Source organism: Fundulus heteroclitus, chromosome 5, assembly GCF_011125445.2.
Source record: "Fundulus heteroclitus isolate FHET01 chromosome 5, MU-UCD_Fhet_4.1, whole genome shotgun sequence".
Classification (NCBI taxonomy): Eukaryota; Metazoa; Chordata; class Actinopteri; order Cyprinodontiformes; family Fundulidae; genus Fundulus; species Fundulus heteroclitus.
Genome location: NC_046365.1, coordinates 102,501 through 117,500, shown reverse-complemented (window position 1 = coordinate 117,500; position 15,000 = coordinate 102,501). Strand labels below are relative to the sequence as shown.

Genomic DNA, 15,000 nt, shown 5'->3' with positions numbered 1-15,000 from the left:
CACCGAGTCCTCCTACCACTCTGTCCGAAGAAGTTTCCCTTCGGTCCAAGCTGGGCTGCGAACGGAAGCCAGGCTGCTGACTGGCCTGGAGGAGGGAGGAGCTGGAGGAGGAGGACTCCCTTGCACTCCCAACACTCTCCCCTCGGCTTAACTAGAAGAGGTAGAAGAGGGGGAGAGGAGGGAAGGGAAGTAAAAAAGAAAAACCATGCTGAGCAAGTAAGAACACAGAGCTAAAGGCAGTTAGAGCATCACTAAACAGAAAGCCTGCCGAAGTACCACAAACGGTCTGCAGTGACTGTGAGACACACAAACATGTTCTGCTACAGGTGGTGTTCCACGTTTCTTGGAGAAGAACATCTTGATTCCAGCGCTTACACAAAGGAACCCAACTGTGTGCAGGGCCCAGGTTTTACATCCTCACACTTCAAGTCTGTACTCACCTGAAGATTTTAGAAGACGATGCAGTGATAAAACGCTCATTAGTCTACACGCATGTTGGCTGTGACACAAATACTGCAGTATATAGTATTACCCAGTACAGGTGATGTATTAGAATATACCAACATTACAGTATCATTGTATTTTCATTTACATTTAAAAGGCTATTTGCAACTAGTTTTGTGACTTCAGTTTTATCAAATTATTGGCATCTGCAAAACGTTTTTCCCCTAACAAAATATGAAACAACGGTGTAGAAACTTCATCACTCACAAGTGTAGCAAAGGCTTATTTAACCTTTCTGCATCCAGACAATCTTGATCAGTTAAAATGGAACTGAAATACAGGTCCTGTAAATTATAGGTTGTGAGCAGCAACACCTCCGTTTAACAAAATAACAAAACCAAATAAAACAAAGCATAAATTACACATTTTTATTTGGAATATATGTGTTTGTTAGTAACTCAAAAATCAAAATGAATAACTCGTTTATTTAATTGAATTTAGTTTATGACTAAGCATAACAGATTTAAACATTTGTTCATCCCACTGTTTGTAAAGCTTGTTACTGAGCACATTGGGGTGGGATGAGAAGATTAACAGGGGAAGGACACATGTGAAGCCACATCTATGATCTACAGCAGCAAACTGGGAGGGCAGTGGTGTTTGAAATGATTCTATTTTTAAAGATTGATTTGCACACTTTTAATATGATCGTTTTAGTTGAACTGTCATTTATGAACTGTTGTTACTATAGTATATTTATTCCTTATTTTACTGAGACTCCTTTTATTAGACATTGAATATTTAGTAGAATGCAGCTGATCCTTGTAGCCAAGGCAATTTTCTCTCAAGTAAACTAATAAAGATACTTTGACTCTGACTTGGGTTGTGATGTGGCAACTCAAACATACAGGTGATTATCACAATATAAGCTAAAGTGAAAGTCCCTTTATTTTTCTATACTACTCTTATTTCTACAGTTGTATTTTCTTCTGTATTCAACCTTTTTTCCTCCATCCTCCTCCAAACACTCAACATAATAAAAAGTGAATTCCATAATTTTTCTAGACTTTGGCTGCACAGGAACCCTGTTTGCCGTTTTAATCTGAGCCGACACGGGCAATGTCAAGGAACATAATCAAACAGTAAGAGAAATGTGAGACCAAACGTTCCATTGGCCTTCAAAGCTCAGAATCTGTGGATTTATACATGAGTCTATCTAATACATGGATTTCATCTATTAATGTGACTGTTTTAATAATAGCAACATTTTGCATGTTTATATACATTATAATGTAAAAAGGGTGGGAGACTTATTCCTCCCAGTATTATTGCCCAGTTAACAAAAGGGTTTATCTGAAGAAAAGAAGAGAATAAATCTTTAATCTGAAAGGAGGTGTTGTCATGACATCATCACTGAGTTAAATGAATCTCACTAAATTCAGTTGAGTCAATCAGTCCCATTGATTAAGGTTTGGAGGCAAAAAGACCTCAGTGTTGACATGTGTCACGTCTTTCTGTACTGATTGTTTCCAGAGATGCATTAGAATATTAACTCTGAAGACCAAATCAAAGAGTGAGCTTGTCTGAGAAGCGACAAGCATCCCTCCAGCATCAGCTAACCTCTCTGCATGTGCAGAGCCAGAGAAAAGCACATGTGGACAGACAGGACAGAGGCCGTTAGGAGGACATTACTGACAGTTAAATTAAACTGTTGACAAATGTAATGGGACGGCGCTAGAAATGACTTTGGATTTGCCATTCTAACTACAAAGGGTATCAGAAAATGTATTCTGAAGAAACAGGGGAGCAGCCCTGGTTACTGCTGGACAATCAGAGGAATCTGGACAAGACAAGACATGGGCACAAATACTAACTTCTATCGGTGTGCATGAATCCTAAATTATTTAGATGCCGTCTACTTGACCACTAGATGCAATCATTCTTATCTGGGGAGGGTTTCTGTTCAGTATTTGACCCATGTCCAGATCTAACAAAGGGGCAGGACACCACAATCAAAGAGAAAACGGGGGAATGCTTTTAAAGTAATCACTTACTGACACTGATCAAAAGTAAGCCACTGAGTAATCAAAGCAAGATGGCCAACAGGAAACCAAAAGGAAAAAATGGAGATGTATTAGATTGACGTGAGAAAAGAAGCAGAAGCAGGGACACAAATATATGAAACACACACAGCAGTTTATGTCTGCAATCTGTAGAGCAACTGGTTGGATGTGCCTTACCTGGTTGGCGTAAGCATGAGTGAGTGTTGTGTGGTTCTTTCCCGGGCTGTAGCTGGGTCTGTACTTGTACATGGTGGGGGTGGGAGGGGCTTTGCCCAGCAGGCTGCACTCTGCAGGAAAGCATCCACACAGTTTACCAGAAACACACTCCGGAGAACAATCCGCAGCAAGTCTTCTTTTATGAAAGTGGAAATGAAGACAAAGTGAGCTGCAAGAGGAGGGTCACATGACATCACTTTACCTTCCATGTTCCGTTGGCTGAGTCCAGGGTAGCGCAGCTCTGGCTTAGGAGGAGGAGGAGGCTCAGCATCACATGACTGACTCTCCATCATCTCAAGACTGGACTTGGACTACAGAACAGAAGGAGGCATGATAGTCCTGACTGTCTTTTTAGTAACAGCAACAGTAAGTGATGCACAATTTTTACAAGCAGCTACAAATATATCCTCTGAACTTGTGTTTTTCTAACTTTTTGATTCGATAACACAATAAGAGATTAGCAAGTTAAATTTTATACTGGCAGCTGATTCTTTTACACAGCAGCCAGTGAAACTTGGTAGAAGAGAGAGATTTATGAACTAAATACTCAGTAAATTGAGCAAACATGCTTTGTCGGATGTAAATCCAAGCACACTAACTAACTACCAGTCACCTGGTTATTCAATAATAATCACCGTCATCATCTGGGTGGAGCTCTAGAACTCGGTTAGTGGAGTTAAACCTCCTGCTGCCATCCTGCAGGCAAAGCTATCTACTGCCAATTAGAAATGAAAGCACGGAATGCATGTTTAGATGTAGACAGAAGAGTTTCCTTCTTCCAACTGTGATTGGTGATTAACTTAAAATGCTAAAACCACAGCATTCAGTTACAGGGTGTTAGTAAAGCAGGTGAACATGCTCATGCTGTCGCTCTTACCCTATGCAAGTCTCCCTGGATGCCGTTGTCCAGAATCTTCGTTGCCAGCTGAGCCTCGGTGAGCTGCAGCCGCAGAAATGGAGGCTGCACTTTCACATTCTGCACACACTTCTTCCTGCCCAGATACCTGTAGAGACAGCATGGTGGCAATACTAATCAGTGCACACAAATGTCACAATGCAGAGGCACATTGAGTACAGTCTCAGCTATTTCAAGAAATAACTTAGTGTCTGTCATTATTGTAGTTTCGGGACAGTTCAAAGGTCAGTGTTGCTGTTTATCAGGTGTAAAGATGATTTTAAATTAAACTCTCTTCCATCCCCCGAGCCTGGATAAAAGTAACCACTTTATCAGGTGGGCAGTCAGGAAAGAAGTTGCATATATTTTTTTCCTGTATTCTGCATCTTGTAACCCTTCTGCACATCAAGATTCTAGATAACGCGATGAAAGAGTCATCTCCCCATGCTGTAATAGTCCAGCTGAGTGTTTAAGCATCTGGACACAGAGAAAACAATGGTGTAAATCTTATGTGGACCAACTGAATTCAATTTCATTTATATAGCGCCGATTCACAACACAGGTCATCTGAAGGCTCTTTACAAGGTCAAAGTTCTCCAAGTCACACCGCACTGATGCAGGAATTCATGCAAAAGGGGCCCCAACCAAGAAGAGAGTGCACATTCTGTACGTGGGTAAACTTTATAGCACGCTGACTTATCTGTAATACAAATCTTTTCTTAGCTCTTATGTAACCAAAGAAACAGATTAGCTGTAAACCATAATCATCAAAATGAACAAAAATAAACAGTTGGACTATCACTATCACTATAAGAGTTTGACTTTTTCAATCAAATTACTGAAATAAATTGATTTGTTCTAATTCATTGACATGCAGCTTTAAATTCCCGCCTTTTATTTTTGCACGGTATATTTTTTGTTTTACTGTTATTACACTTCAATTTAGTTCTATAAAAATAGTTCTGTCCTATTACTTTACTTTTAGAAATATGTTGAACCTGAGAAGACAAATTTAATTCCTTCGTGTTTTTACATCTTGAATGCTTTTGAATTTGACCTGAAACGTAGTCCTGACTGACTAGAAGTTAATGGCTTACAATATTAACATTTATAGAAAAAGGTTTAGATTCATTTGAAATGATAGTTAAGGATAGATAGCTGGATCATACACAGTGTCAACGTGTATTTATGTACAACCACCAGACGCAAATAAATGAAGATACTGCAAAACATTATTTGGGTGTTCTGCTCCTCAGATACTCATCTAATGATTCGAAATGCTGGTGGTTCAGAGAATTGTAGAATATACTCATATCAGAACCTTTTGATTCAATCTATAACAAAACGAGAAGCTGCCACCATTTAAAGCTCTGCTTTCACACTCAATAAATCAAGACCATTTTTCAAAAAGAGTTCTGTGAGCTTCTGAACGGCAGATTTCAGACATCAGATGGCGCAATGTTGATGGACAGACATTACATTTTTTATGATTATGTCATTACTGGTAATTAGTAAGAATTAAACTCCAAACTGGAAAAGGAAATCACTGAGCTGGAATGGAAATTAAGTTAAGAATAATTAATATTACTTGGAGGCTGAAACCTCAGAAATAAAGTGAATCTGACAGGACAAAACAAGGAGATATGAAGCCTCTTACCAAACAAACTACTTCCCTAACTGTATTCTGTGCCAACCCAAAGAGTTTAAATAAGCCCACCTGGGTGCCTGGGAACTGCAGAGAATATGAGATACATTCCTCCAACAGCCATTAGTGAAAGGATTCACTCCCCCTCGAAACTTTCCTGTTACCTGAAGTCAGAGAGAAAACAGAGTTCCTGGATAAAGCACAGACTCTTTCCTGGACAGGTTCTCTGAACAGCATTATCAAAACTGAAAACTTTGTGAACGCTCTTCTCAATAAACTTTGAAGCCATCTGTGTAACAAGCCTCGGTTGTCTACCTGTTCATTGGTTGTCCTTCCTCTTGCCACAAGCACTACATGGAAGCCAGTGAGCCCAGCAACAGGGATGAAGAATAAGCCTGCAACACACATTACAACCAGCCTGGAAGAGCAGGGAGTTAAGGGAGTATGTCTGAACTTTGCAGGCCTACAGTGGATCACAGACTGGATTCCATGAAGGGAAGGGCTTTACTTTCAATAATCGTGTAGGAACATTTAGCAGAATCTCCCCACAGCGTACTGAATTAAACTTTTCCCACACATCCTTCATTTAACCAATTGTACTGGCAGTCTCAAACAGGGGTGGGGCCAGCATGGGTGGCTGGGGGTTAGCAAACTTGAAAGGATACGTAACAATGGCGTGCAGGTGGTCAATGTTCTGCCGGTGGTATAAAATAAAGAGTAGGCCAAACCCAAACACGGCCATGATGTGAGCCGTCAGAGACAGCAGGAACAGGAAGAAGTAGCGGTAGTTTCTCCTGCCTATGCAGTTGTTCACCCATGGACAATGATGGTCAAATTCCTACAAGTCAAAATCACAAGAAGTGAAGAGTTTAGTGGAGTTGATTAATTTAAATGACTTGGTTCAGCTGGTGTGAAATGTGCAGAGTTAGATTGCAGTGTTTATTTCTTGCTTTTACTAAAAAAATTATTAGACTACAAACAGCAAGACTGTCTTATTAGGTAAAAAGTCTGTACAAAAGGTTTTATCTCCTACAAACTAGATTCAGTGAAGAAACTATACTTTGTGGTAAAATAACCTTTAAAAATGTCCTAAATCATTCAGGATTCATCTCAGCTAAGCAACATTATCAAAACCAAAGGATGGAATCTATTTGCTCAGAGGAATAATGGTAATCTCAGAGAACAATTTTGTTGGAAAAGTGCTGTGCTGTGAACGCACTTTTTGGTTTGTCAAACTGTATTATAATGTGTGCACATGATTGATAGAATCTGGGTTTCCTGCCTAGAAGCTTTTTTCCCCACCCTTTACAATGAAAGAGGCTTCAGGCTGTCATGTGATGTGCTCTGCCTGCTGCACTGAAACAGGGTTCAGCAAACAAGCTTCTGTCCTGTGGTTAAACTCCAGAATACCTCACTGGGATAAAATGTGTTGTGTTTATGGAACACAGATTGGAGACATTGGAGGATCCTTAACTTCACGGGAGAGGTAGTAAAAATATTAGTGAATAATAATTTGTACAGTTTTTACACTTATGAGACAGGATGCAGAGCTGAAGGTAGCAGACATGCAGATACTGAGGTTCTCTTTGGAAGTGTCAAGGATGGATAGAATCAGGAACGAGTAGATCAGCAAGAACACTCATGTTAGATCTTTTGGAGATAACTCCAGAGAGACTAGAATGAGATGGTTTGGACATGTTCAGAGGAGGGATAGTGAGCACATCAGCAGAAAGATGCTGAGGCTGGAACTGACAGACAGGAGAGCTAGAAAAAGACCAGAGAGGAGGATGGATGGAGAGAAAGAAGACATGAAAGCAGCTTGTGTGAGAGAAGAGGATGAAGAAGACAAGGTTAGATGGAGACAGATGGAGACACTGTGGCGACCCCTGAAAGTGAGAAGCGCAAAGAGAAAGAAGACATTTTTTAATCTTCCTGGTATGTCCTCGTGAGGCGGTCTGAGACTTTGCTCAACAGATCGGAAGAGCCTGAAAAGAAAGGTCAGATTTACAGGACATCTTCCTGACCTGGGCCGTTTCTCAATACTGAAGAACACAACTATGTTCTTAGGAAGTACAGCAGAAAGTACGCACTGCCTAGTACTGGAGTACAAGGACGGCAATTGCAATGGTCTGTGCTTCGTCACATAATAGCAACATCTGACAGGAAATGGCGGATTGTTGACTTGTACATTACCCAACGGCTTAACTCACTTTGTGAATACCACATTTATAATGGCTGATAAAACTAAATCTTCTGACATATGGGCAGGATAATCTGGAGGAAGTGTCAGTACTAAAGAAAAAATCTTTTATGAGCTAAACTTCGTTATTATAAAAAAGCTTTACTAACAATATTGGTTCACCGTCTGATATTACTTTTTCAGACTTCTGCTAATAGTGAAGCATGGTTGTACACAAAAAATTATAACTCTTGCTTATAAATGATTATATTTATACTTAATTATATAATAATTACATTTTGTCTCAGTTGAGTAATACTTGCAGATGATGACCAACAACAGAGTTATAGATTTTATTAATATCAGGGTTCCCACACCTTGGTGAACATCAAATTCAAGGACCTTTCAAGGACTTTCCAGGACCAGTTTCCTCAAATTCAAGGACCACACGTGGCGGCATTTACCTACTGTGACCGCTGAATAGTTTATCATATTTTAATACAATGCAAATTAAATAAAAGACTAAACAGCATAGAAGTTGTTGGGTCAGAAGGAATGCAAGAAAGTGGACTTAATTTATAGCCTACATTGATATTGATCATATTCATAACCTACATTTATATCCACAGTACATGGCTATGCCATACTACATTACATATAAGATGTACATTAGCCTACCGTTTCATGGAATTTTATGGAAAAAAGTGCAGATGTTCAGAATTATATCAATTTGTTTCATCAACCTGCACCGGGAATCCCGGCGCATGCGCGCAACATTTGCAGTCTGGACACTGAGGGTAAACATGCTATGGCTCTGACTGCAGCGCTGAGAGGGACTCCTGTGGTAGCGGGAGAACGGGGTTGGGACGGGGGAGGCGCCCACGGCAGTACTTGCCACTGGAGGACAAGAGTATGAACGATACATGCTTTCACGTAAGAGTCTCCAAAAGTCGCTAGATTTGTTGCTAGTCGCTTTTTTGAAAGACAGTCGCTGGAGGGGTCTGAAAAGTCGCTAAATATAGCGACAAAGTCGCTGAGTTGGCAACACTGCGTGAATGTAACCTATTGGACGCACATAGGCCTAAACCGTAGCCTACCAACTAACGAAGAAGAGCGAACGTACTTTTGCAAATTAAAAGTCTGCGGAATCAACATAATTTTAAAAGATCGTGTGGTAGTAAAATAATGACACATGAGTCGTCATCCGTGTGAACTTTCAACCCCACAAAAAATTTCAAGGACTTTCAAGGACAAGGTGTTTTTTTGGCTGTTTCCAAGAACTTTCAAGGGCCTTGAATTTATTTTTTCAGATTCACAAACTTTCAAGGATTTCAAGGACCCGTGGGAACCCTGTAATATATTCCATTATTCCTTAAGTTTTCACTGGATCCATATGCAGGAACTGCTTAAAAATTATTTTACATTTATTTATTTTTTTTACCTATCTGCATCTAGCCGGAAGTGCTACTTTAAATCTGCACAATAACTACTAAACACTGATTAACAAACATATTTTTCATGTATTAAAAATGCAAATGGAAATGCAAATGGAAGCAATAGTAAAACCAAACAAAAAACAAAAAACTAGAGTAACAGACTTACAGTAAGGGCAAATTTGCAATATAAGAAAAATATACTGTATGGTTGTTAGTTGTTAAAAAAGCAAAAGCCCCAGTTCCATCGGCTTGGTTTGGCCCCAGACCACTCGGCTCTGTCCGCTTGCCAGAATTTTTTCAGGGCCAGTCTAAAAAGCTGTTGCTGGGCCATCTCAGACCCTCCAACAGGGTCAAACCAAGTGGACTCGAGCAGATGTTTGACTGAATTAATATTAAGGACCACTATGAATGACGGGCCTGAAAACCAAAATATAATATTAATTACAAACAATGAACCACACCTGAAGGAAAAAAAAAAGAAAAAGTACATTTCAGCTATCTATACACAGACACGCTGTGTCAGATCTATGGATTTACAGGGGGGCACAGTAGGCGTTTCACTCTGTCATGGCTAGGCTGGATGAAACACAAACCACGCAAAGATAAACCAAGTAGAGAAGAGCGGAGCAGAGCTAAACTGAGTAGGGACCTGCAGCTAGAATAAAAAAAAAAAAATGAAGACTGTGTAACAGAGTAGGGTGATTTTAAGAAATGTGCAAAAGGTGTATGTATATTTAAGCATCAAAAACACAGACTGTTTAAAATTATGAAAAAGACTGAACAAAACTAGCAGACATGGAAATTTTTGCCAAGTTGTTGGGAGAAGTGAAGGTTATAAAGTCTAACAGAAGCTGCGGGTTCACGCTTTACTAAATTAGGTTTACATAAAAAACCTTTTTATGAATTAACATGCTGAAAAGTTGCTAAGAACACAAATAAAATTGTGATTGTAAGGAAAAACTGGTGACAGTTTATTAAATACCTTCATTAATGAAAAATGTCATATCTACACAGAAAAATAATACACTTTATGTTCTAGTTCTTGCAGCTATCCATCACATTACTGAAACGCTTTATATCTGACTTTCAGTCACTATAAATACATGACAGGTAGCGGAAAATGAGCTTACGGTTAGCGGGGAAAACAAACTCCAACCCCCCGCTGAGCCTGCAGCCACCACTGGCTGCCAACGTGCTGCTCCAAAAACATCGGAGCCCATTTAAAAGTCGTTTCAGTCTGGATAAACTGACTGCATAGACAAAGTTTTGAGGTCTACTTTCTAGCTTGAAAACAAGTTAAAACTACACTCTGTGACAAATTATTCTTGGTCTGTAGAGACTCTGGACTTGGGGCCAGTGGGGCCTGGCCGCACCAGATGTCGCTATGGAGCTGTTGTCTGCCCCTTGCAGCTGATTTGTGGCTGTCCGTATTGGTGTAGTGGTCCCTGGAGAAGTGGGTATACTCTCATTGTTTGCCCTTTTAGACGCAGCTCAGAAAAATGCTGTTTTAGAAACAATGACATGTAACACTGCTCTATTTAGTTTACCCAAAAATCCATCACTAGGGTTTACTCATTTTAGCCTAAAACACTTAGATTACAATATTTCCTTGAGCTACTACGTGAGGTGTGAAAATACTGTTGTCTCTTTTTTTTTTAAAGATTTTATCAAGCTTCTTGCAGGTAATGTAAATTTTTCTTTGGTTTAAATAGAAGGAATTCCTACACTACACACAGAATCAACATTTCATTACTTTACTGTAGGTTTTTTAATATAGACCTAGATGATAAGGCATATGGAAATTCCTAAATTGAATGAAAATCTATAGAAAGAGATATAGTTAATGATGAGGAGAACATCAAAACTCAAATCACTTTGTCTTTGCAAATCATGAATTGTCAATTATACCAGTTTAAACACCCAAAGAACTGCTGATCCTGTTGATTTAGACAACCTGACAATGAATGTTTAGCCCCTCGATTTTAAAATGGACGGTGATTTTAAACTTGAAAGTCAAAAAGGACCTCAGTTAAATCATTTTTATTATGTAAGGAACAAAGCAAAGGTAAAACCTATTCTTTCAAGGCAAAAATATGGAAACACTACTCTAAGCTTTCATTTCATCATGGCTGGATTAGTGTAATTCTCTTTATCTCTGAATCGGTCAGTCCTCACTCAAACGTCTGCAGTTGGTTCAAATGTTGCTACACACCTTTTAATGGAAAAACATAAAATAATGCATATTACTCGATCCTGGCCTCCCTTCACTGGTTGCCGGTTTATCTTAGAGTTCAGTTTAAAGAACTTCTGTTTGTTTTTAAGGTTTTGAACAGCTTACTATAATTGTTGTTGTTTTAAACTGTTGAGTCTTTACCCAAGTCATTTTATTAGATGTTATTTTGTTTTACCTCGTGTTAAAGTGCTCTTTAAATAATGATGACAATGATGCTGATTATGATCACAAGAAACTTTTGCATCTTCACCCAGAAGCTGGAAAGAAAAGAGACAAAAAGATTTTTCACACCTCACTTAGTAACTCAAGGAATTATTTTAAACCAAATATTTTAGGCAAAAATATTAAACTGTTTATTGGTTGTTGTTTTTTCTTCAATTCCACCGTTATGTCTAGTAATTTCTGCCAAAAGCTGCGGCATTTTCATTTAATCCATCTGAATGCAGTATTTGTAAGCCCTACTCTGATTGGATGGAAAGAACTTTGTCTGTGATTGGCTGGTGGACAGTTTTTGAAGTCGCAGCGCACAGACAGTCGAGCGAACAGAGAAACCATAGACATTATGTTGTGTCTATGGGAGAAACAGCCGAGTGAGCGCACAGCTGGTGTTGAGCGTGGAAGTAGCGGGTCACGGCAGACACGGAGCCGAGCGCGAGCGAGCATAGTGGATTGAGAGGAGTTTATCAGAGTTGATCGCTTGCGCGTGATGTTTAAACGCTGAATACCTGTCTCACTGCGCGCTCAAACAAAAGACACAAATATCGCTCCAGAAGTGGGTATACACAATGCTGACAGAAAAATAAGTGGCTATGTGCCGTATACCCTGGACTACACTGTCCGATTTCATGTGAGATCGTGAAGCATTGACACCCATTGTGCAGCTTATTTTTTTTTACAAACACGGCAAAATCCTTCCTCATCCTTACCGTTGACAAGCTGCAGCCATGTCCCCAATTCCTCGTTTTCCATCCACTTTTGTTGAAATTTGCATTTTCCCAAATCTTTCTCCGCCTCGAGTTTCTTTTCCGAACATTGTAAAAACAAACGGCTTTACGATCAACCGGAAGCAGTTCCGCGCAAACGGGCGGAATCAGTTATATCTGATAATATATCTGACGAAACTGTTTTTATGACCGTATTTTTTTTTTAGAAAAAAATAATGCCACCAATAATCACATTATTTTTTTCTAAAAAAAAATACGGTCATAACAACAGTTTCGTTGCCACCAATAATCACATTTAATGACTTTTAATGCCCCGCGGAAACCCTGCAATAATCAGTGGGAAGGGATCGTTCTTTATAGAGTAATATTGTAAAAAGTGCGATCCGCTTACCAGTAATATTCTGTTATAAACATTTGTGTCTATATATCTAAGTCTGCCAGAAAACTGACAAGCTCATCTAAATTCTATTGAGGCGCCTTAATATTGGGGCCGGGGCAACGTTTGTTTAAATAATGGAAATCTGAAATTGCAGTGCACATGCCCAAAATGCTCTTAGTAGACAACCGTGGGGCACAAATCATGTGGCCCCAAGCTTGGATCGTCCAATCAAAATACTGGAATTGCACATGTTAGGTTTACGTTCTGGTGCAACCGTCTAATTTATTTGTAAAGCACATTTTAGTACAAGGACAATGTAAAATGCTTTACATTATTAAAACTTTGGAAAATAAAAACGGAATAAAAGCAAGTTCAACAGTTGGAATAAAATGTGGGAAATTTTAAACAAAATAAAACAGGAAAATGTAAACTAAAACCAAATAATCTAGTGTTGGTTGTGCCTGCTAGCTCATTGAAGGACTAATGTGAATCTTTTCTGTTTAAAAAATGAAGATTATGAGTGAGCCTTTATTTATAATTTTATGTATAAAGATTTAATTTCATTTAGCTTATCCATCCATCCATTTTCTGACCCGCTTAATCCCTCATGGGATCGCGGGGGTTGCTGGTGCCTATCTCCAGTGTTCACCGGGCGAGAGGCGGGGTACACCCTGGACAGTTTGCCAGTCTGTCTCATTTAGCTTATATAAAACGGTGTGTCTTGTGTGTTGGTTTATGCTAATTTATCTGTTTAATGTAACATTGATCAAAGTCAGCTTGTATGCATCACAAAAAATGAGTTGCTGCTAATAGGTGTTGAGTTTTTGTGCCCCACTTAACTTATCATGCCAGAGATGCCACTGTTCTTAGTATAAAAACATTGAATTTAGACACTCACCTTCTCCACCGCTGCTGGTGGCGCAATGTATAATTGCAATACCTTGCTGGCCAAAGTCAGCAGAGGATACAACAAGGCATCCTTGATAAAAATGGGTGGAGCAAAAACACATTCGGGAACTTTGAGCGTACTTGCTTTGATGTGTACTTAGGATTGGAACAAGTACTTTGCTTCACTTGATGACGCTTTTCAAATACAAGAGTACAGATACGTAAGTACACATATTGAGAAAAGGCCCTGAGTTCTGTTAAGCTCTAAGACAGAGGAGACTGTCTCTCTTGATGAGGATAATACCAAATTATTTGTTGTAGACAAAGGGGTATGAAGCCAAAAAATGAAAAGAGCTTTTTTGGGTGTGTATGTCCTTTGACGCACCTCCACACAGTTGTCACAGACTGAGCAGTGAGAGCAACGTGGTGGTCTGTAGAAACGGCAGGTTGAGCACCATTTCATCCTGACCTGGATCCCCCTGATTTCCACCGTCTTGTAGAGTGGAGCACGAAAATCATCTTCTTTGTCCTCGTCTTCCTCCGCTGCATGGACAATAAATTTGGTCATACATACTGCAAGGCTGCTGTGGCTTCAACAGCAAATCCCCTGAATACATTCTGAATAAAATCTAGGGCTAGACGATAAATCAATTTTTATCAATTAATCCAAATTTGCAATTTATGAAGATTTAGTTTTTGGAAAATCAACATTTCTTTTTTTTTTTTTTTTGCCAATGCACCCCATGGGCCTCCATATATCAGTCCTGAATGGGGAAATTGTTTTGGTAAAAGCTTGCAATGTTGAATATATGTTTAGGAAAATATTTTGTGGAAATACTCCAAAGAGGAAACTTTTTACCCTAACGGTTTTTGCTACATGTATTTGATTGTGGCGCACCACCACACCAAAATAAAAGCTGCCACACCTTTAGAAACAATTAAAAAATATGTTAAAACAATGTAAAGCATATGATATAGCATAGCTACTGTATATTTGCGTACTTATTCCAATCATAATTAGAGTTAAAAATGTATTTAAATATCATGAAATGTTAAAATTTACTTCATTTTAAAAAACCAACCCCTCCTATCACTGCAAAGCTACTGGTGGCTACTGCACTGTGCTTGGTAGTGAAGGAAAACTAGAAACGACAGTCCAGTGTTTCCTACCTAGCAACTCATATTTGGGGACTTTTTCAGACCCCTCTAGCAACTTTTATTTAAAAAAGCCACAAATTTTGTGACTTTTTCAGTGTTTTTGGCGATTTAGCAGCTTCACTTGAAAACAGCAATCTGTCTACCCTTACAGTTTCAGAACAGCTAGTACTGTGTATGGTCTTCCTATTCCCTCAGTGCTGTCTCACAGGCATAAGCAACTGCTGTGTGAGTTTTATGAAAGGGCAAGTTATTGCACTATTAATCACAATAGGGACACTTATCTTTGTTCAAGGGTAACCTTTTATTTTGCCTCATTTTAAAGTTTGCACTTCAAGCCCATTAGAGAAATCCATCTTGGTTTGTTAATTATTTTTGTGTCAAATAAAAATAATTAAATAAATAAAACAAATAAAAACAAAGTTCCTTGTGGTTTATAGTGTTTGTGTTTTTAAGAAAAGTGGATTTAAATTGTAAATCGGATGCATTGTGAAAAAGAAAAAAGAAAAAAAAGAAATCAGTA

General features: G+C 38.9%; 1 protein-coding gene across 11 annotated transcripts in view; it reads right to left on the bottom strand.

Moving 5' to 3' along the window:
* Window positions 1-15,000, bottom strand: part of zdhhc5a (zinc finger DHHC-type palmitoyltransferase 5a) — a 65,115-nt gene that overhangs the window by 9,052 nt on the left and 41,063 nt on the right. For 8 of the 11 annotated variants that reach the window (XR_002427430.2, XM_036136689.1, XM_021313111.2 and 5 more), the window contains 8 exons: window positions 13,708-13,865; window positions 5,929-6,101; window positions 5,579-5,681; window positions 5,336-5,427; window positions 3,601-3,727; window positions 2,926-3,034; window positions 2,685-2,794; window positions 1-151 (listed from right to left, as the gene is read on the bottom strand). The exon at window positions 1-151 is cut by the window's left edge and continues 949 nt beyond it. Coding sequence is in view for 10 of the 11 variants with exons in the window: in XM_036136689.1 (XP_035992582.1) it covers window positions 1-151; window positions 2,685-2,794; window positions 2,926-3,034; window positions 3,601-3,727; window positions 5,336-5,427; window positions 5,579-5,681; window positions 5,929-6,101; window positions 13,708-13,865 (1,023 nt within the window). In the remaining variant the exon portion in view is untranslated. Of the gene's footprint in view, window positions 152-2,498; window positions 2,522-2,684; window positions 2,795-2,925; window positions 3,035-3,600; window positions 3,728-5,335; window positions 5,428-5,578; window positions 5,682-5,928; window positions 6,102-13,707; window positions 13,866-15,000 lie in introns of all 11 variants that reach the window. The other 3 variants (XM_021313114.2, XM_012856781.3, XM_021313115.2) reach the window with 2 other exon arrangements.